At 38.8% G+C, this 23,199-nt stretch overlaps 1 protein-coding gene across 3 annotated transcripts in view; it reads left to right on the plus strand.

Annotated features, from left to right (window-relative positions):
* Positions 1–23,199, plus strand: part of LOC121282049 (fibroblast growth factor receptor substrate 2-like) — a 72,489-nt gene that overhangs the window by 33,713 nt on the left and 15,577 nt on the right. For all 3 annotated transcript variants that reach the window (XM_041195432.1, XM_041195434.1, XM_041195433.1), the window contains exons 2-4: positions 17,895–18,002; positions 19,868–19,956; positions 22,517–22,703. In XM_041195432.1, the coding sequence (XP_041051366.1) occupies positions 19,891–19,956; positions 22,517–22,703 (253 nt within the window). In that variant the 5' untranslated portion in view covers positions 17,895–18,002; positions 19,868–19,890. The remainder of the gene's footprint in view (positions 1–17,894; positions 18,003–19,867; positions 19,957–22,516; positions 22,704–23,199) is intronic.

Genomic DNA, 23,199 nt, shown 5'->3' on the forward strand with positions numbered 1-23,199 from the left:
TTGTGATATTTGTGTGGCATGTATTCTCTGTACGTTTGAGATTTAGAATTGAGAGTACTTTTGTGTAAATGCTTCATTATTGATAAGCGGATAACCTATTTTGCTTGTTTAACATCTAAGGGAATTTAGAGATGAATTATGAATCAGTATCTGCCTATAATGTGAACGAGCATTGGGTGTTGAAATACATTTACTGCATAGGATTTAACTTAAGTAGACATTTTGATGTTTTATATTCTGATCTCAGATCATATTTGCTTTTTCTGTCTTCCATTGTTATGATTTTTTTCATCACTTTTCTAGTACTTGTTAGGTGTTTGTTTCAAAGATTTGTTTACGTCAATCTGTAATTCTATTTGAGTGTCTGTCTATAGTTGGCGAATGGTATAAGAATTCAAAATCTCCTTTCAGATCAGCATTGCATCTTGTACAGTGGAAAGTTTAGAATCAGTGTATTGTGTAATCACAACCTTTTTTAGTATTCAGTCAACAACACAATGTTCATTGCAGAGTTAAACTTCATACTTTATGCATTGTTGAAAATAACCTGGAAAAATGTGGCACTGCTAGGATTCTTCCTTGGTGGTCAATATTGAGACTAAACTATTATTTGGAAATGGGGAATATGTCTTTAGTTCTGTTGGGATGGTTGAATTAAAAAAGGACCAGGTCCACACTTGATTTGACTTTAATAAACAGAACAGCATTGAAAATCCAATAACCTAATTAATATGACACTTCAAAATCTTGGATTAATGAGGTGTGACTATATTGGGCAAATTGTTTGACTGTGTCAATGTACCACCTGCCTTGCACTGACAGTACAGTGACAGTACTAGCTGCTGCCTGGTACAGATTGCAGTGCCACACAGAAGAGCCTTATGTAGACTAATGAGTCTATTTTGCCTGAACCTTTGACTTAAAGAGTTAAAGATTACAACTCTGTTCTTGCAAATAAAGAAGCATTTTTCTATGAGTATAATTAGTGTATTTCAGGCTATAAACTTGCTTTAGTAGGAGGGTAGACTCTGTTTGTAAGCTAATAAATCTGTGTGGGAATTGCATTTAACTCTTGACCCCAGTAAGAATATCACACAGAGTTCATGGTCACCAGTGCAGGCTGCATCAAAGAGAAGCCATGCGAAATGGGAGCGCTGGGTTACCAAGGTAATCCTGGCACTGTCAATGAAGCTTTAACTGAGACTGCAGTTTGTTATGTGTGATAGTGGGTGTCTGGAGCTTGGTGTAGTCGTACGTCATTCTGAAACTTATGCTGAGAATGGCAAAGAGTGGGTGTATTTGCCATTTATCTGGATTGAGTTAGTGTTTACTGGAATAGAACTGTATTTCTCCATACAACCCATTAACCTAGATTGCAAAATGTTAAACAGTTGGTAAATTCTTGTTAAGGAGTCACTACTATCGTGACTGTGTCCATTTCTGTATCCAGTGTGCATGTTCGTAATGAAGGCCGTTGATAAGTTGTCTTTGAACTGCGCAGCTGATCTTGTGTTGGGATCATAAACCCATATCCTTCAAAAAAGAATTATTGCACTGTCGGAACTTTTATAGATGGAACCCTGCGCCTGGCTACTACTGTAGAATTGGAGCAACAGTGACAGTGTCGCTGAACAAATACAGCAGGTACAGGCAGCAGTTCTTCTCTGGTCTTAGTAAAAAGCAGCTTACATTTCTATAGTGCCTTTTAATCTAAATATCCCAGAGCATTTTACAGATGGAGATAAGTAAGGGAAATATGATGAGGTACAAAGGGAGAGATTGGGAAATGTGAAAGGTTTGATTGAAACAATGGGTTTTGAAGTAGTGGAGGTAAAGATGGCGAAAGAAAGGGGGTTAGAGAGGTGGAGAGCTTTGAGGATGTACTAGACAGAGGGATTGACGTGGCTGAAGACTCTTGCACCCGTAAAAGGTGTTTTTGGGGGGGGACGGGGGTTGTGCACGTGGGTGAGCGGTGAAGGGAGGAGAAAGTGAACACAAAGATGTGGGAGGTGATATAGGACTGAATGGACTAGCTGGTCTATAGAGACATAGAATGGCATGAGGCAGCATAGACAAGATGGCAGTTTTAAACTTAATACGTTGGAAGGCAGAAGCCAATGTATGTCAGTCAGGATGGGATGATGGATGAGTGGGACGTAATGCAAGCAGCAGTGATTTGACCAGTTAAAGTTTATAGACTGTGGAGGCTAGTCAGGAGAGCATTAGAATAGTTGAGTAGAGAAGCATAGGTTTGAATAGGTGTTTCGAAGCAGATGAAATGAGGAACGGATGCAGGTAGCTTATCTTGCGGAGGGAGGAGTGCATGGTCTTAGTGATAGGGTTATGGATGCAAAGCTCTGCTCGGGGCCAAGTTTGTATGTCGCCTGATTTTAGTCTTGAGTGAGTGGCTGGAAAAAGGATGGAATTACTTGTAAGGGAGTGTGGTAATTCCTGTTCAACCAGGAATCACTGAAGCTGCTCTGATTTGCAAAGATCTGCTTTAAATGTATATTTTTATCTCTGACCCTAATGAGTATATATGTTAATTTTTCACTAACTGTTTTCCCTGGGAGATGCGAGCAATGAACCATCGACTAGCAATTTTAAAGCGTAGATTTAGCAAAATAAATCACATTTAAACCTTTTTTAAAATTTAAACCACAGATATTGTGACATGGATGAGTAATGCTACTTCAAAATGATATTTGGAAGAGTTTTATTGGCAAAAGTATTTTTTTTTTTAAACAATGAAAGTGTTGGAAGGTAATTGTTGTTCTAGTAACTCACTGAATGCTATTTGAGAAATCATCTTGTGGCCTTATGCTGCATTCCTCCGCCATGCCTATTGCACTTTATTGGAAGGTTTCCTATGATTTGGTAGATTTCATTTTATAGAACCTAGGAGAGTTGTGTGGCCTTATTGTACAGGCATCTCGTATTAACCCTTTTTAGTCATGTGTGGGTGGAGGTGAAGCATCCAGTCTGTACTCCACCCATGTGGGGAGAAACCACCAAAGCACAATAAATGCTGACTGTTCTGGCACTGATATTACTTATTCTCCATGCTGTGTAAGATGGCTTTGAATAATACCACACACTGTTGCCACAACATCAAAAATCTTGCATTTACCTGCATTTCTGATGCCAAAGTTGTTACTCAGCTGGGTGCTAATTTATTAAAAAAAACTCACCACAAATTCATGAAATTAACCAGCTGTATTAGTTTTCAGACATACATGTTGCTTGTGTGCTTACAGTTCAGCACCTTTTTTTTATATGGGATTTGAAATGGTGTGTTAGTGACATCTAGTGATAGGCAAAAGCTGGAAACTGTAGCTACAGTACTTAATAGTGAGGGGTCTGCAATCAATAGTTTTGATTTTTGGGAACTTACTAGGCACTTAGCTTTGTGGAGACCAGCCATAATCTTTATTTCCAATATTTAAATTATTGTTGGCATTGAAATTTGATTTTTTTCCTCAAATGTATTGTAATCATTTTGATCATAGTTAAAACAAACTTGTGGAGCAAACACTAATTGTTAACAAGTAAAAAATTTACTTCAATGCAATAAAAATACTTTTAATTGACAAAAATGAAAGCACTTTTTAATTCTACGTTCCTTGCCTACCTTTGCTCTCCATGTTGAGCTACACGGCACTGTACAGGAGAGACAATCCGTTCAGCACTGGATTTAGACCAAAAAGCCACGGGTTTGAATTCTGCCAAGGTTCACTCAGGCTTTCATCTTTTTACCAAGAGACTGTGCACAACATTTGGCAGTGCTACAGTATTTTTACATGGGCATTCCAGACAGTTTGTTAATAGGGAGTAGCACTGCACCCAATAGACATTTGTACATAAAGGAAACCTGCATTTGTGGGTATTCATGTTTGTTCGTTCTTAAGTTTTTTATAATTTTTGTTCAAAATTTCCTTCTACCTAGTTTTTCATTTTTCTTGTTTAAGAACAGACACCAATTTTGTGGCTTGCACATTTTATTTTGAAGGTTGAAACAAATTAAAAATGTAAATTGGAACAGTGCCCCCCCCCCCCAGCTTTAAAGCCCTGTGTTTAAAACAATCAAAAATCCTAATACTAAAAAATGGAATGGTGTTGCCATAGATGCCGAAACAGTAAGGCTTACTAATAAATGGTTACAGTTATTGATGAGGAAGAGTGTGGTTAGTAAACTTCTTGGCACATGCTAAAACTTAAAATGAATTTGGAGCAGTGTACCAAAGAGTTGTTTAGTGCATTGAGTGAGGGTTGATTAATTGTTTTTCACTTTATTTCCATATTCAATTTTGTGGAAATCCTTCAGGAATGTCTTGTCATTTTCAAAAGTTTATTAGGTTTCCATACTAAAACCACAATTTTACTGTAATCATATTATGTAACAGACATTAAAACAAGCAAGCCTTTTAAGCTTTGAACTTTGAATTCTGAAGCTTGGTGGGAAAAATCCCAGTGTAGCATTATGATGCATTGGTTATGTAAAGAAATCCAAACTTCTGTTTGTGATATGTATTAATATATGAGACACATTTTGATGTACATTTCTTGGGCATACGGGATACCGTTTCAAAATTTGTAGATGACACAAAACTTGGGAGTGTAGTAAACCATGAGGATGATATGCTTAAATAGGACATAGACAAGCTGGTGGAATGGGTATAACATGGCAGATGAAATTCAATGCAGAACAAAGTCAGGTGATGATAATGAGCAATAATACATATTAAATGGTGCAATTCTTGCTGCTCCCTTAAAAGCAAGAGAACATGGAGGTGTTTGTGCACAAAACTTTGAAAGTGGCAGGATAGGTTAACAAAGCAGTCAATAAAACGTAGATGAAAATAGGGATAGAATGCAAAAGCCAGGAAGCTATGCTAGACCTATTTAAAACATCAGTTTGGTCCCAAATTGGATGGAGTATCTCATCCAATTCTGGGCACCATGATATTTGGGGAAGATTTGGAAATCTTTACAGAAGGGTACAGAAGAGATTTAGTAGAATGGGTCCAGGGGGTGAAGGATTACAGTTAACGTGGATAGACTGGCGAAGGTTTGGTTAGCTTCCTTAGAACAGAGAAGGCCAAATTTGATAGAGGTTTAGATCATGAAAGGTTTAAATAAAGTGAAACTGTTTCTAGTGGTTGAAGGGTCCGTAACTCGGAGATACCGATTTAAGGTGATTGGCAAGCGAACCAGAGGCAACATGAGGAAAATCATTTTTATACAGACCGAGTGATTAGGATTTGGAATGTACCATTTAAGTGGCGAATACGGATTTGGTTGTAGCCTTAAAAGTAATTGGCCAAATACTTGACGGAGGAAAGAATTTTGGGAATATGAAGAAAGAGCAGGTAATGGAACAGACTAAGTTTCTCTGCTTTCATGTTCTCTGGTAATGTCTGATGGTATTGGTATTTAGCTTGAAGAATTCTTTTTGAATGTTCAATCCTCTGCCTCATAGATCTGTTTCCATTTGTATTCCCATTTAAACTGGCACTAGACTGGTTTGCAACTTTTAACTTCCTTTGGTTTTACTTTTGAACCTTGGTACTAGGCTATTAAACTGCAGAGGCATCGTAACTCAATCTGATTATGTCCACCCACACATTTTGACTGGGCTTTATTTCAGAACAGTCACACTGTGGTTGCCTTTTCTCCCCTTTTGCACAAGGGTGCTGAGGCGAATTATACCATTCCTATTGCTGTCCTGGTTGAAATCAGTCGAGGAATTGTACTTGACAACTTATGATTTGCCTGGTTCAGTTACTCATTAAGCTTTGGGGTACAGGTTTTCTTTTGCTTTTTATGGTGGATTATTTTAACTCAGCAAGGTGACAGCTATCAACACTGGGGAAAGGAACAACCTCCTGTCCCAGTCTTGTTACTCATTCTCTTGGTGTCAGGTTGTCACAACAGCGATAACGTGCTTGAATAATGTGCCTTTACTTCAGCAGAATCTGCTCAATAGCACCGATGTGAATTTTTCTGCCATCTCTAATGGCCTCTGGAAAAAGTTGCCATCTTAATGAAGAATAGTGTCCAATTTTATGCTCTGAGGCAGCTCCAATCTGCAATCATGCTGAAATTTTTCTTCGACAAGAGAAACTCATCCAAATGGCATCAATCTGGGCTGGATTGGACCTGGGTCCCAGAAGTGAGTGGGTGGTGTGTTGATCCACAGCATCATTTGTTTTATTTCAATTAGAAGTATTGATGGTCTGTGGCTGAACTTTTTTTTAGTGGTACCCTTCTTTCTACAAAAGATGGACACACAGCAAACAAATCCATTTCAGATGGAGTGTTTTTATATGAAGCACTTTTGCTAATGGCTGAAGAGGCCAATCCTTGAGAGGTGGATTCTGTCACAAGTGCTGCACATGAAGCTACCAAGTGTCATGAGTTGTTATTGGTGTTGGCATCTGCCAAGCAACTGTAGCCAATGGTGATTGTGGTGGTGCGTGCCAGCCCACAAGAGGTGCTGCCATTTTCCCCTCTCGTCAGCTCGTGACTCCTAGATGTGATTGATGTCTAGGGCCTTCATGTCATGCTTGCAAGCCCCCTTGAAGCAGTTTTGGGTGTCCAGTGGTCATCTGGCTCCTGCTGCCTCACCATACAGAGAGTTCTTGGGTATCAGACAATTTTGTGTCCAAGCCAAGAAAGGCCCCTTTGTTTGAGTGCTAGGGAACCTGGGAATTCCTGCTTTTGAGAGAACTGCTGCATTTGTGATTTTGTCCTTTCAGGACCTACCCATAATATGCTGCACAAAGATGGGAATTGTTGACCTTTTCTTGATAGCTGTCAGTTGTCCATGTTTCACAGCCTTACAGCAAGGTGTTGAGAACACAGACCTTAGCCATTAGCTTGGTCCTGTGATTCAATGAACGTCAGCTAGATGGTATTCCATTGTATATGTACATGTCCATAATAGTTTGTTATCTCTGAGAAGTCTACTTTGGACCTCTGATCTCCTTCATTTTTATTTTATTGAACACATTTAGAATTTAGTCTTTGATAATTTTCAATTCTTCATTACCTTAAATCTTAAATGACCTTGTCACAACACTAAATATAATATTGAGAACGATGACTGTTGGTTAGTTAACTTGTAGTCTTTGATACTGCAACTCAAGAGGTCCATGTTTTTTATACATGCTTTTGTATGTAAACGAACATAACTTAGCATTAAATAGTTTAGCGTACCGAGCTCAAAAGTGCTTTTTTTGTACTGCACTGTAGTTTGTTGTTTGGATTCTAATGCAGAGATGTAACTGATTTGCATTTGAATTCTTGGTAATATGATGAAATAATCAAGCCACAGTTGATATTGGGCAAAGTTTCCTTTCACATATTTGATTTATGTTGCCTCAGCAGCATCCCAACATCACTGTTAGATATCTGCAGTAAAGTATGCGAGACTAAGGCTGCAGGAAAGCTCTAAACAATTGAGCAATATGGAATCCAGCCATTTGTCATGCTTCCTTCTGAAGCAATAAAAATTCATAATTAATTTGCAAAGAGCTTAATTTCTAGCTTCTTGGATAAAACCTGTGCATTTGCACTGTGCACGTTATAAAGTTAGTGGTGAGAGCAGATTTCCACAATGTAATCTAAATATTAATGCTTTATTGGCAAGGGGAGGGCAGGATAAGATACTGTATTACTTTCGATGTGAGTACAAAAAAGACTTGCTCATCAAATGTTGTATGCATACTGTAGTGCTCAGGTAAACTTGAAATCTGCTTTGTATGTTTGGTGTATTAGATAAGCCTACATTGTCTCTAGTTTGTTCAAATTTTATATGGGAAAATGATGGAGATGCAGTAGAATTAAACAATCTCGTTCCCATAGTACAGTTTTCTCTTGAGGCTTCAGATACTTTTATATTGAAAAATAATCCTTTTATGATCGAACATATTCTTACATTACCCTACTATAATCCCAAGAATGTAGATATTTCTAGGGTTCCGGTACTGATATTTTGCTGCTTTACAGTGGAAAACTTACAAAGTATATTTCTGATTATAAATTTTATCCTCTCTTGGATTTAGACCATTTGTTGCTTTCATCAATTTTTTGTTTTTTAAAATTAGTTGGCTTTCCATGGTAATAATTGCTGTCAGAGGATTTCGACATGCTGCTGCTTTGTCTGGTCAGAGAAAAAATTCCAAAGTTCTGAAACACAACTGAACAATGAAACTTGATTCTCATGATACTACTTCTGCAGAGTTGATGCTGAAATAACACTGCACATGGCACCACAACATCAAGCACACAATATTTCAGGATGGCTGTCCTAGTTTTCACGTGAGAGCCTGGACGTAGTTGGTGTCAGAAGACAGTAATGTTATGTGGGGAAATCAAAGCTGAACCTGACCCTGCTGTTGGTGCAGTGATTGCAAATGTGTACCACCTAGCAGGGCTCACTGGCTAGCAATTGGGAATGCAAACCCTGGATGATTTGTCCCATCCACTCCCTAACAGGGGAATGGAAACTAATTGCGTTGTCCCGAGTAAAGCTTTGAGATCAACTAATTTAGACTCAGCCTGATCTGGCCAGAATGGCTCAATACTGTCCTTCGTAGTACTGTTACCCACTGAGGCATTTTCTGGAGGTGGGAAGTAATTGCTAAGTACTGAGTGAAATTTACCAGTAAATTATTAGGCTGGAATATAGTTGTGATCACCAAATTGGAATGGTAGCATAGGAGGTTTTCAGAATAACTTGACGTTTTTAAGAGGAGGGGATGAACTTTAACAGAAATACGATGGGTTATAAAATTCCTTTCTAAAACAGTCACTGACCAGTGGAAATAGTTTTTCCTTAACTGTAAAACCACTCATGAATTTGAACACCCTATCAGATGTATTAACTGTCTCTATTCCACTGAAAGGAGTTTTTGCATTTCTTGTTTCCCACCTAAAGCCTTTTGTGTCTGTCATTTTTAGTGAATTGCTCTATACTCTTCCCAAAGGGAAAGCACAATATAGCTGTGCTATATTCTCCCAGTTCTGGAAAAAAATTATTTTTTGTCTCTTCCAAAAATGCCATTAACTACACACACAACTTATTTTGTTCTCAAAAATGTGCTTTGAGCATCATAACATTAAATAGGAGTGGGAAGAGGCCATTTGGCTTTTTGTGCCTACACTGGCGTTCAACAAGACCATGTCTGATCTTCCACCTTGCTGCACCATCCGGATGTCCCTTAATGTCCTTGGTACCCAAAAATCTATTGAACTCTGTCTTGAATACACTCAACGACTGAATATCCAGAGCTCTCCGGGGTAGAGTGTTCCAAAGATTCACAATCTTTTGAGAAGAAATTTCTCCCCATCTCAATTCTAAATGGTCAACTCCTTATTCTGAGACTATGAGCCTATGTTCTATATCCCCAGCCAAGAGAAATATTTTCTCAACATCTACCTGTCAAGCCCCTTAAGAAATTTTTGTTTCAATTAGATCACCTTGCATTCTTCCAAACTCCAGGGAATATTGACCCAGTCCGCTCAATCTATCCTCCATAGATTAATCCCCTCATCCCAGGAACCAGTCCCGTAAACTTATTTGCACTCCCACTAGGGCGAGAAAGTCTTTCCTTAGATAATTACATTCGGCACTGCAGATGTAGCTCACCAATGCCCTGTATAATTGTAGTAAGACTTTTTAACTCCAATCCCTTTGTAGCAATTGCTAACATTCCATTTGCCTTCCTAAATGTTAATGTTCTGTGATTCATGTTCAAAGTCTCCCAGGTCCCCCCCGAATGCAAACATTTCCCAGTCTCTCGCCATTCAAAAATATTGTGCTTTTTTTATTTTCCCTACTAAAGGGCAAAACTTCATACTTCACCTCATTGTATGCCATGTTCTTGCCCACTCGCACAACTTGTCTATAATTCCCCTGCAGCTCCTTTGCAACCTCTTTATTGCTTTCTTTCCCATCTAACTTTGTATTGTCAGCAAACTTGAATGCTACACTCAGCCCCTCATCTAAGTCTTTAGATAATTGTAAATAGCTGAGGCCCAAGTATTGACCCTTGCGGTATACCATTAGTTACAGTCTGCTAACCTGAAAATGTCTTGTTTGTTCCACGTTTCTGTCCATTAACCAATCCTCAGTCCATACCACTGAGTCCCAATTTTGTGCAATAACCTCTTGTGTGACACCTTATCAAATACTTTTTGAAAATCCGAATGCAATTCATCCAATATTCCCCCTAATTCATCCTACTAATTACATCCTCAGAAAAGCCCCAACAGATTTGGCAAACATGATTTCCCTTTCATAAATCAGTGACTTTTTTTAACGTGCCCAGTTATCATGACCCTGATAATAAATCCTAGCATTTTGCCTGCTACTGATAGGCTAATTGGCCTATTGGTCCCAGTTTTCACATTTTCTCTCTTTCTCATTTAAATAGTGAGGTTATGTTTGTTACCTTACAATCCTTGGGGACTATTCTAGAATCTAAGGAGTTCTGGAAGATCAAAACCAATACACCCACTATCTCTGCTGCTAGATGTTTTAAAAGCCTGGAATGCAGGTCATCAGGTCCAGGGATGTTTTTATCACTTAGTCCTATTAATTTGTCTGGTCCTGCACTATTTCTTATACTGATTTTCCTGAAGTTCCTCATTCTTGTCAGAGTCTTGGTTCCCCATTATTTCAGAATTTTTTGTGTCTTTTACTGTGAGGCTGTACAGGTTCTTTGATACCCCTTACATGGTGAGTTTCTTATAACAGGTACGCAGTGTAGTGTATGCAAAATCACCCTTCAAGGGAATGTAGAAAAATCAGACAATGAATAAACCTGCACTGAATCCATCTATAGATTCAGCATAATTATTCTATTTATGACCAAGCTCTAGACATCAGGAATGCCTCTCATTGGGATCCTCCTCCTTCAGATACCACACCTTTTTAAGAAGGCCTTGGTGACCATGACTTCCATTGGATTGGTTCATGATTATGCTTGCCACAGTATTGCAGTGGTTTGCTGTCAGCAGTATGGCTGACCAGGAAACTCTCTTGCTCTTACCGTCTGCTGTCGGGCATATTGAAAGGATTTAGAGCATGATGAGCAACCTAGGCTAGTGAATGAGCTGCATGGGTAGCTGCCCTCCATCAGTGAGCTGTAAGTTTGAAATTGGGCATGTGCACTAACCATAACTTCATGAATAAGGTTAAGTACTTTAAATACACACTGAATATTTCACAACGAGTTATAAAAAATGCTTAATTATTCATATGAATAGAACTGTCATCAACTCCAAATGGCAAAAACAAAAATGTTTATGCTTCCCTTACTTCATACACAGTGCGATTTCTGGTTGGCTCTGTCCTCCACTAACTTTCTTAGATTAGGACTCTGGGATGTGCGGACACTTTGCAATTCAGCACTGAGGTTTCCATCTCTTAGTCTGTTGCACTTCTTGCATTTGAAATGTCCCATAGCAGAAAAAGTCTGCTCGCATGCAGCGCTTTGGATGCAGAGGGAGCGCATGGCTCTGTCAATGTCGTGTGCAATCTCACTTGATGTGCCCTTGCTTTACGTGCATATCGCTTTAGTAACGCTGGTAGGGAAAAAAAACTACGTGGACGGAAAGCAGTGGGATCTGGCAACTCTGCATGTGGGCAGCGGTCAACAAGACATCTCATGGGATGCACTCAGAACCCTGATGGGCTGCATGCGGCCCATGGCCGCAAGTTGCCCACTACTGATTTACAGGCTGTTAATCAAATTGTTTGGTCATGTTATGAATGCACCTTCCATGGCCATCAAGTCCTGAAGTGGGATTTGAACCCAGAGCTTTTGGCCCAGATGTTGGAACGCTGCCAATGTGCCACAAGGCCACCATCTTATTGGGAGCACAGTGCACAAATGAAATCATGTAATGTTGATACTGAAGCAACTGCTGCAAAAATAGATTTCCTGGAACAACTGAAATTGCTATTGAGCCTCAAAAGTGATATCTTTGAACTGTGCAAATACCAGTAATTCCAGCTTGTCATTTGGTTGAACTGCCTGATTAGTGTCTCACTTGTTTTTGTGAGGTTTAGTGATGTTCAAAGTAAAAGCTGCTTTTTAAAAAAAAAATACTGCTTTCCTACAAATGTTCTGGGTTTATTTAGGCTAATTTTGTCCTGATTTTTCTCCTGGTTTTGCTAAAAATAGAAACTGAAAAGCCTGTGCACAAATCTGGTTCTTGCATCAACAATTTTAAAAACAGATTTTAAAGATCCTTAACAACGGAAGTGCAAACCTAGTTTACCTATTTTGAATGAACAAATAAACTCACTTGCCCTCAATCATACCATCAAAGTGTTCTGTAAATAATTCTATCACCATATCTAACTTGGAAGCCCAATCCATTTAAAGCTAATTATTTTTGTAAGGAAGAACATCTGAGTTCTAAATTTGTAGTTCATTGTATTGAATGCTTTCAATTTAGTGCTCCTGAATTTTTCTGCACGATTGTATATTTCTACAGTATAAAGTTACTTCAAGGTTGAAAAGCCTAATTTTGTCCAATATTTCTTCCTAAATTCTTTGAGCTTAGGAAATAGTTTTCTCTGTGTAATCTTGAGTGTTTGAATGCCTCTGTCTCAATGACCAGTATTCTACACTGTCTAATGCCCTGTACAGTTTGAGCATGATTTTTACTTCAAGAGCATTATATGGTTTCAGCATGACTTCTACAGAATTGCGTGCAATCACAAATAGGGTTTTAGAATGATGTTGCCGCCTGGGTATCAATGAACAGACTCGAACGCTACTGAACAAGTGTGAAAACTTGTTTGGAACATTGAGTGTTTCTACCACCAAGGCTATTACAGAATGAGTCACAGTCATGGAAGGTCTATATTTCCACACTCATGTCCACTCACTAGATGAGTGTAATTCTTAATGTGTATGTCATGGCTAACTGTGACCTATTCAGTTTATAAGTTCTTTATAGTACAGCGTTGTCATCAGACCTGTTAATGTATATAATACTGATACCTGCGGAAAAACCATGGACATCAGTATTTTTTAATGGTCTCTGATGCTTTATGATTGTGATTTAATATTTTTGCATCACTGAAGTAAGGTTCCTTTTGCAGTTAAATAAAAATGACTTGATTGCTGATTTTCAGTTATAGAAAACCAGAGTGAACTACTAGTTTGGTTACAGGACTGTCACTGATGCCAGTAATTTGAGGTGATGAATTAAAGCTGTGCTTACACTGCGCTACACTGTAAAAGTGACCAAGGGTTATGTTGACGGTCTCAGTGACATACTGTCCCATCATTTGTGCATCAGACAGCATGAAAAAACTTGTGGTAAAGCAGATTTAAAATATCCTGAGTGGGTCTGTTGGGTAATGTGGGCCCTCCTGCACACCGTCTCAAAACATTTAATATATACCATCTGGGAGCAGAACTCTACACATGTGTACTTGCATGCACAGGACTCTAGCAGCCAAGAGTTATAAATTAGGTGTTGCTAGCTGCAAACCACTGAATGCAGCAATTGGCCTTGAGCCAATAATGCAGTGTAAGCACAGCTTTAACTCATCACCTCAAATTACTGGCATCAGTGACAGTCCTGTAACCACACCAGTCCTTCACCCTAGTTTTCTATTATTGAAAATCATCTATCGAAGCACAGCCCATTTGGAAGAGTAACAATCTGTAATTGCACTGTTTGGGTATTTCCAAATTCAGTGGAACCAGAATTATTCACACCCATCATCATTACATTTAACCGAAATCCTAGTCACAGCATGCTGTAAAAGTTTTGTCTGTGACTCCAGAAAATAAATTGAAGACCTTTTTATGCTGCTTTGTTACAGAAGAGTTATGGAAAAGGGTAAGGAACTTCACACACCATATTCAAAAAGGCATGCTTGGAAACTCAATGTCTGGCTCCAGTAGATAAATTTACTGAAGTATGGAAAAATATTTAATTAGATTTTAACACAAATTGATCAACCATTGAGTATAACTAAAGATAAAGTAATGCTGGAAGAAAGAAGAAATGATGGAAACACTCCGATTAGGCAGCATCTGTGGATGGAATAGGTCGCTTTATCTTTCGGGTTGGGCCCACGTGAGAACTATTTTGATAAGTGACCAATATAGTCTCTTTTTTTTTTTCTTCTGTAGTGCACGACCAAGATGTTTAAGTGCTTGGGTTCTTTAAATTGTGTGTGACTATGGTAACTTAAAAGGGCTGACTTATGCATAGGATGTTTTGGGATGCAGCTCGTCCATGCAACTTAAAGGCTATATTGTCAGTGACCCTTTGCTTTTCCAGGTTTCGATTCCATTGTTAAAATAGAGTTACTGGAAACCAGCATTTTCTGTCTATGCATATGAACCTAAATATTTTTAAAATTCATTCATGGGATGCGAGTGTCATGGACGAAGCCAGAATTTATTGCTCATCCTAATTGCCCTTGAGAAGGTGATGGTGAGCCGTTGCAGACCATGTGGCCCACAGTGATGTTTGGGAGGGAGTTATGGAGGAAGTTCCAAGATTTTGATCCAGAGATACTTTTTTTTAAAGCCATTTCTGATTAACATCAGAACCAACCGACTACTCATTCATAATTTCTTTCCAAATGGAAGCCATTCATGAATATGTATATGGTCCATTAGCACTGGCGTAACTCACTTGATTAGGTTTGCACAGACTTCCTCTCGTTAAGGACTTGCAGTAAGAAAAAGCGATAATATAAATTGTCCTGGTCATGTGGGAATGCAAATTCCCAAGAGTTCAGTGCTGTGTTTAAAAACATTGGGCTGGGTAATGAGCCTACACTACTTCAGTAACTTAGTGTTTGTGTTGAAAGTATTGTAGAAATTGGAGAACTGACATCTGTTATAGTCAGCACTGAGGTACAGTTCTCCTCATTTGTTAGTGGTTCCACTTCATCGAACACTAGAAATATCTTGTTGAACTCAGCTCTATATTTCATCTGCATCCCAGTGTCATGAAATGCACTGATCTGTGTCCCTGGGTGCTAAATTAGCAGCCTATGGAGATTGTAACATTTAAAGGTACAGGATGTTCCAAATCCTGTTAGACCAGTTCCTTGCCTAGTAACAAGGGTGGGACCCTCTAGATGTGTTTGATAGGTCACCAGATCAATTCAAGGGTCAGCGAACAGCTCATATTGAGGTAGTCAGTTTGGGGGAGTCAGCCAGTTAACAAGTGCCACTTAGACAGGGACAGGCAGAGGTCCCAGTGGAGTTGAAAAGTTAGCAAAAGGCCTGCTGGGAGCAGACTTTAAGTAAAGAGGATCATGGGGCAAAGATGCCCCTTTGGAGCAGTGGTTTTCTGCTCGGCACGGCCATAGATCCGGAAGCATGTTTATAAGCTAGCGTTAAGTGCACTTGGGCATCCAGGGAGAAGGAATCTTGAAAGGCGGGATTGAAATCCTGTGAGGTGGGCCATTGTTCAACCAACTTGAGTGGGAGTGACGTTTGGAGAGAATTCCAAGCAGAATCTTCAAAGATGGAGTTGGAAACCCTCATTAGAAAGATAAAGTTTCAGTGAGACTGGTTGACTCTCAGTAGGACTAACGTCTGGCTGGTTTGTTGAGAAATCCATGAATCTGTTTTGTTTGCATCTGTCATTTACCCTGTAGTGTGTGTCTGACCACAGTTTGTCTGTTAATTCACACATGTACCTCATGCTTACCCTGAGTGTTAGAGTATAAGACACAGGTTTATAAGTTATTTTATCTTTCTGAACTTGTATAGTAAAGCTTGTTTTTGTTTGTTCAAAACTGGTGGAATCTTATGGCTTTATTCCAAAAGCAGGTGTCTTGAACTTGAGCTTTATCTACTTTAAATAAAACATTATGGTCTATAACTGGATTGTCCCCCGACATCCCTGGGCCTGGCCAAGGATCGTAACATCAACATGCTGAGAAGAAATAACCTCTTTAGGAGGCTGAAGTGTTTTTATTTCTCATTCTCTGTAGATTAAATTTAAAGTTTTCATACTTGCTTGTGTGATCCGATTTATGTTTGTGACATGTAATCTTTTCTGTTAGTGAACCTTCTGTGACACTGCTGGTTGCATGACAGTGTTTATGGTAAAGCATTAATTTTGCTGAACTTGAGTGAAACACTTTAGCCATTCATTATCCAAATCTGCTGATACTTTTTTTTCCCCCAGAGTTTTTTTTCTCCATTTGCATTGTTTCCTGGCCACATATTGACTGTGGTTGAGAGGGTGGGTAGCTGGTCTGCTGAGGTTCTGCCATTGCCAATGTGGACCAGCCTCAAGGACATTCTAGAGAGTGGTTTGATGATATCGTGGTCTCTGATTTTTCTTCCGGTCTCCTCTTCCAGAGTGATCTAAGTCCCACATCCCACGACTCACTGCACCACAATGCTGATTGCTCTCCTTATTTTCTGCTATTTTTTTCATTTATTTTGTGTGTATTAGCCCTGTGCCACTCCCATGCTTGACCAAGCAGCAAGCTGTTTCTTGGATTCACAGCATAATTCTTTAATTGTTCCATATTGATGAGTTTGAGCAACGCTGTTTTACTCTGCTGATTTCTCCCTGTAAAATTTCATTTCTGCTTGGGGTACCTCTGCTCATCATTCTGGCGAAGACCAATACTAAACTTCTAAGAGTACCGTGGTTCGGACAGGGTATCACTATGTGGTATCAACCTGCTTTGCAAATTACTGTATGTGAACCATTTATGTCTTAGTATTGTCTGGAATTATGCTAAATGCATCATCTCAATGGGAATACTATAATATGTTAAGCTAGAACAAGTTGAAAGAAATTGGAATGACTTAAATCTGCTCTGTAAAACCTCCATAGAGGATACAGGAGAACAGTGATAACAGTACAGTAAACAAAGAATGTTTATTCTTTGCTTTCAACTCCTTTCATTTTTTTGGGACTTGCCTTTTCTTTTAGAGAAATGTACCCTAAATTTAGACCCCTGCCTCCCAGTAAAAACTGTAAAATCTCTTGTTTGTGGCAAACAGTGATTTAATGAAAAATCACAAGTGCACTCTACCAAAATGCATTAGCTCCAGATCTAAAGGTGTTAATGTCATTGGTACTTTTAACACCGCACACTGTTAACTAATCAATGTTAGAGGGTGAATTTTCAATTGGCATTTGATATGCACTTAGGAAGAAATGCTTAATAGGTTTCTAAACGTTAGAGCACTGAGATTATGTTGCAGCTGTTAACTCACTCCAGGATTCTGTATGTTGTATTGTTGAGTTCTTTTTTTAAAAGTGCTATCATAGCAATACTTGAAGTGTTCAGCATTGTCTGTAATTTGCAGAGGGCTCTGGCAAACGTTTTGAGTATTCACAATACTGTACTGAAATCCCATGACAGAATTGGACAGTGTATTTTTTTAAGTAGACCCCAATGATCTTCATTTGTGTTCCAGACTCAGTAGGGATTTTCATTCAAATACATTGAGCCCCTCCCAATCCCCACCTCCCCCATCCCATCCAGCTTGTGGCTTATAGCATAAACAAATGCTCTGTACGACAATTGCACTCAGTGCCCAAGGAAAGGAAAATATCAATCGGATTGCTGTCCTTTATTGCTGAGTGACTCTGATTAGAAGGTATACATACACATGTAGACATTGGGTGAGGATAGCATTGGGTTTGGCAGTGTTTTCGCTGCAGTTCATTATCTGATATTTGCTATAAATGTTCACAGCAGAATAGGCAGTTGAAAAAGTTACTGCTATTTATAATACACTTTTGTAAGTATGAAGGTCTGTACCTACTGTGGAAAATTGTTTTGAGATTAATGTCTTCACATTAAATATCTTTGGTAGGAATGATATCTGGCCATCTAATTATATCACTGTAATACTTTACTTTAGGTTAAAGACACAAGTGCTCGATCATGGCTTGAGTTTGTTTACCATGACCCCAAGCAGAGGCACCTGGAACTGAGACTAGGCAGCTTTCCCACTAATGGCCAAGACTAGGTAAGAATGGACAGTACAATCCACAAATCCACACTATTTATCACCAAGTACCAGCTTCTACAGAGGTATGCAGAAGTAAGTGGGTGAGTGATGACCTGGCCTCTTTTGTTGTCACACTTTTTTCTGAAAAGCAGATGGAATTTATGTAGTCCTCTTTATTTTAAAAAAAAAATAACTAAAGTACTTTGCACCAATTACATTTTGAAGTGTTGTTACTGTTATTATATAAGTAATTTCAGCAGTCAATTTGTGCACAGAAGATCCCACAAACCACTAATCTGTTTTCTTTTCGGTGATGTTGCTTGAATGCATGTTGGCCAGGAAACTGGGAAAGTTGCATGATTTTCTTCAAATAGTACCTTGGAATCTTTAATATTTACCTGAAATGAGAGGGTCTTGGCTTAACATATCTAAACATCTAAATAATGGCACCAATGACAATGGAGTCTTCCCTCAGTACCGCACTGAATTGAAACCTAGACTATATACTCAAGTCGTGCAGTTGGACTCTTCATGCCTTTTGACATAAGCTCCTAAGAAAATATTTTTTTATATAAATGTGCTGAACATCTTGTAAATGGAATAGAATGTGATCATTGACAAGTTACAGCATTGCAGTGTGTATGGACTGCAAATTTGCACTCCTGTACGGTAATATACCAGCAGGCTCTAAATAACAAGGACAATACAGCTATAATTCATCCCAGAGCAATTGGTGTTTTGTGTATTTTTGTTTAGTTTGTGTGCTTTGACTATGTAACGGCTATGGTACATTTCTTACATTAGTGGGAATTAACGCTTAAATATGCAAACTGGATTAGAAAATAAAATATCCCTTTTAGAGCACCCAAACCATAAGACTCATTTTTTTTTGAAACATGGCATGCTCATCATTTTTAAACAAAGGCATTTATAAATTAAATTGTCAAGCAGCAAAGAACTTGCATTTTTATAGCAACTTTTCAGGATGTCCCAAAGCATAGTTGAAATCCATGTTTGATAAAGTGCTGCAGAAGTTTCTTTAGTACTGCTCTTTTAAGATGGTCACCAAGAAACGAGATAATAAGAATTGGCAGTTAGTTGATGTCCAGTTAGGTTTTACAAGGCTGTAGATAGGAAGAAGGAAAGGCTAACTGTTCTATAGTTTTGAGGTCCTGTGAATGGATGAGAGTGTAAACGTCAGAGGTAAAACACCAAATGAATGTTTAAGGTTGGAAGTTGGAAAATAACTCTACATTTCAATTAACTGTTATGATCTATAATTGTGTAAACAATGAACATTTGAATGATAAAGTAGATAGTGTATATTTTTTTAAAGCGAATTGTTTTGCATTACTGCTTCAATGTGGAGTATTAAAACATCTCATCTCTGTTTCTTTAACCACTCAACTGGGGGAGGTGTTCATCAGTGAGTGGAAGAGAGGATTGTTCAATAGTGACTCACAGGGATGAACCTTGCGGGAGGCTTTTGAGGCATACTGAAGAGAAATTGTTTGGTTTGGGGAATTTGAGGTCCATAATATCTCTTGGTAGCGCATTGCAGAGCACCATTGGAAGAGGACAGGGTGTGGGTCATTTGTCTGTCTCAGCCAGAGAAATGGGAGAAATCTTTGTATTAAAGAGAATGCTTATTAGGTATTGTAAAACTCTGCTGGGCAAAATAGATTTTTCACAATTATAAAAATTAATTGCATTATATTGTAGAAGAACTTAATGACTAATCTTTTACCATATTGAATAAAGTGGAGCTTGTACAGGAAATCTATATTTGGTACTTCAACAGTTAACTTTTTTTGTATTGACACATTTCTACAATGGAGTGGAGCTCCAGAGCTGAATTGTGTGCATTAATTTGTTTTATTTAGAGATCAGCTGGTCTGCTGAAGCCATGGGGAGCTGCTGGAGCTGTCTGGATAAAGACACAATCTCAGACAACCACCCAACCAAATTCAAGGTAACATTTTTCACTTTCCATAACCCAAACAGTTAGATCGTTTGGCTGTAATTAATTGAAACCTTCCTCCATTGAAGGAAATGCTTTTTGTAAAAGCCAAGGCAGTTCTTAATATTTTCCCTATTCGCAATAAGAATAGCAATTTAACTTTATATAATGTTGAAAAGCCCAAGCGTGGGCCGCTTAGGCACAAATTCTGAAATTTTGTTCTGTTTTTGCATAGAGTTGAACTTGTGAATATTAACCTAACTTCGATAAATATCAAATCAGAACACACCAAATCAGGACACCATTAATTGAGGACTTTGAATTTCATGTAACTGAAGATGTGCAATAGAGGCAAATTAGCAAGGACAAAATAGAGCTGAGTTGCCTGGGCATTGAGTCGCTTTGGCTCAGTTGGTAGCACTCTCTTGTCTCTGAATCACCAAGGTTCTTGGTTCAAGTCCCACTCCAGGACTTGAGCATGTGTAATGAGGGAGTGCTACATTGTTGGAGGTGCTGTCTTTTGGATGAGACATTAAACCGAGGCCCCATCTGCCTGTTCAGGTGGATGCGAATGATCCCAGGGCATTATCTCAAAAGAAGTGCAGGGGAGTTATCCCTAGATTCCTGGCCAATACCTATCCCTCAATCAACATCGCATACAGATTATCTGGTCATTATCACATTATTATCCACATTCCTATAAGCATGTTGGTGGAATACAGATGTTAGTCTGTGATGCCAACACGACTGAAGCAGAATTGTAAGATTGCCATGGTTCATGGGCTGTATATGGACAAAATGCTGTGGTTTGGATACCTGATATAATGGCCTGGATTTTGCAGCTGTAATGATGGTGAAACTGTCAACATTTTACCTGAAACTGACAGCCCTTTGGTGTCTGTGTGTACACCATTTTAATGTGAAAATCCAGAAGTTGCTGTCAGTGATTTGATCACCCCTGTCCACTGCATGCTGTTGAAGTCCTCACAGATAGGAACATCTAGAACTCATTGAGTTGACATGAAATTCCACTTTTTACACTAGTAGTTGCGCTGTAAAAATCCTTAACAAAGTTATGGCTCGTTGAATGAGGTTTCACTGGGTTTTCACAGCAGGCTGCATCATAATTACTGCTTAAAAACCCTCTGACCCTGAAAAATGTAATTTTATATTATTGAATGTAAATTTTCTCCATTAAGATAAAGTTCATAGATTTTTAAAGTTTGTTAATAGCATTTCAGGCTCAATCCTAATCCCATGCCTATATCTTAATCTCTATTTCGTTCGCCTGTGAAATGATTAAGAAGTGAAGCGGAATTGGTGTTTTTTTTTTTACCTCCTGGTGTGCTGTCTGTGAGCCTGCTTAATGATGTTAGTGTTGCTGGATCTAAGATAATTCCTGTAGATGCCAGAGGTCTCCTAGAGATAGTTAGTGCCAGAATAACATTAACACGTGGAAAGATGATCCACACCATAAAGATCACTAGATCTTTGAGGTCTGCTTCCTTTTGGGGATTGAGTCCTGCCTTTTTCATCACTGACTGACCTTGGTTTTATAATGTTTGTTTGTAATGTAGAAAACTGCCTTACAATTAGGAAGTTGAAAATGAGTAGCAGGGAAATTAGGAGCTGCCTCTAAAAGTGTGATGAAAAGGCCTGTTTTAAGGTGGCTTTTCAATGAGTTTTAGGTATATAAATCCAGAGTGTGACAGCAAGATGGATGAAGGCCCTGCCACTGACAGTAGAGCTGGAGAACATACAATAGACCAGAATGGGATGATTAGAGGATGCAAGAAGTGAGATAAGGTTGTGGTGTCTTTTTGTGGGGAGGAGCAAGGCCGTGAAATGATATGTAAACACGAACAATATTTTTGAAATCATTTACCACGGAATGGGATAACAGTGGTGCTTGATAAGGACAGGCCATATATGGAGCCAAACTTTATGCAGTGAAAGATACAACAGTGAAGCTCTGGAAGACAGTCACTTAGTGGTATAGAAATTGAGTATTGCTGAAAAGAGACATGCTGCTGAAGCTTTTCATTTTGCACTCATCAGGACAGATGCAAGAATACAAAGTTTCCAGGGAACAATTTATACTGCATGAGAAAAAGGTGTTGATTGGTTGGCAAGTGCACTCTGGTTGAGATGTTGCCATGGAGAATTCACCACAGAATAGTTATCTCCCAAGCTTTTGTTCAAATTCAAAAAAGGCAAGTCGACTCTGGTCGATGCATTGCCTTGGGAATGCACCAAGATTGCACATTTGGATTCAACTTGAATGGGCATCTTGGACAGGGTTGGCTTCATGGGCAATGGTGCAGAAGTTTGTAGAAAGGCTTTGGTTTTGTTTGTGTTTAGCTACAGAAAGTTTTGGCTCATACGCAACTTGATGTTGGATAAGCATTTGAATGGCTTAGTACAGCACAACATATGGGACCAAGGGAGATGGTGGAGAGGTAAATCTGGTTATTATAAGCATATATATGAACACTGACTACATGTATAGAAAGAATAAATAAAGCATACCATAATTTACAGCACATCTTTAAAATGGTACTCTCTCCCACAGGTGACAAATGTAGATGATGATGGTAATGAACTGGGCTCTGGGATCATGGAACTGACCAACTCTGAGTTGATTTTGCACACCAGAAAGCGAGATGCTGTGAGATGGCCGTACCTCTGTCTGCGTCGCTATGGTTACGACTCGAATCTCTTCTCATTTGAGAGTGGAAGAAGGTGTCAGACTGGGCAAGGTTAGTTTTTGAATTGTCCCTGGAACTGTCTAGTAATATTACAGAAGCTCTTCACTCTTTTATGTAAATGTACTAAATAAATCCTGTATAATTCAGGCCAGTGGCTTTTGTTTAAAAGAAACCTTTGGAAGAGCAGAGCACAATCCCCAAACCCCCAGTTAAAGTCAGTTACAGGAAATAGTTGCACCTTCATACGTTGTAGAAAGGGCTTTAGGTCTTGTTTTTTTAATGAAAAAAATCAATTAAATTGTCAAGTGTAATCCCCAAAACACGAACAAAAGTCCTGAAACCTAAAATTAGGCATTTCAGTTTGGAAGACTAAGCATGGGTTACCTACCACTTAAACTTAACTGCCATTTATAATTAGCTGTTTCACCTAGCTTGGTGGAAAGTGAGGCAGACATGTATTAAGCCATTCTTTAGTATAACCAACAAATATGGGAGTCGAAGATCCAACTTCTTTTGTTTAAAGAAAATTGCTGAGGAACAAATGTTT

This window comes from Carcharodon carcharias, chromosome 9, assembly GCF_017639515.1.
Source record: "Carcharodon carcharias isolate sCarCar2 chromosome 9, sCarCar2.pri, whole genome shotgun sequence".
NCBI classification, from domain to species: Eukaryota; Metazoa; Chordata; class Chondrichthyes; order Lamniformes; family Lamnidae; genus Carcharodon; species Carcharodon carcharias.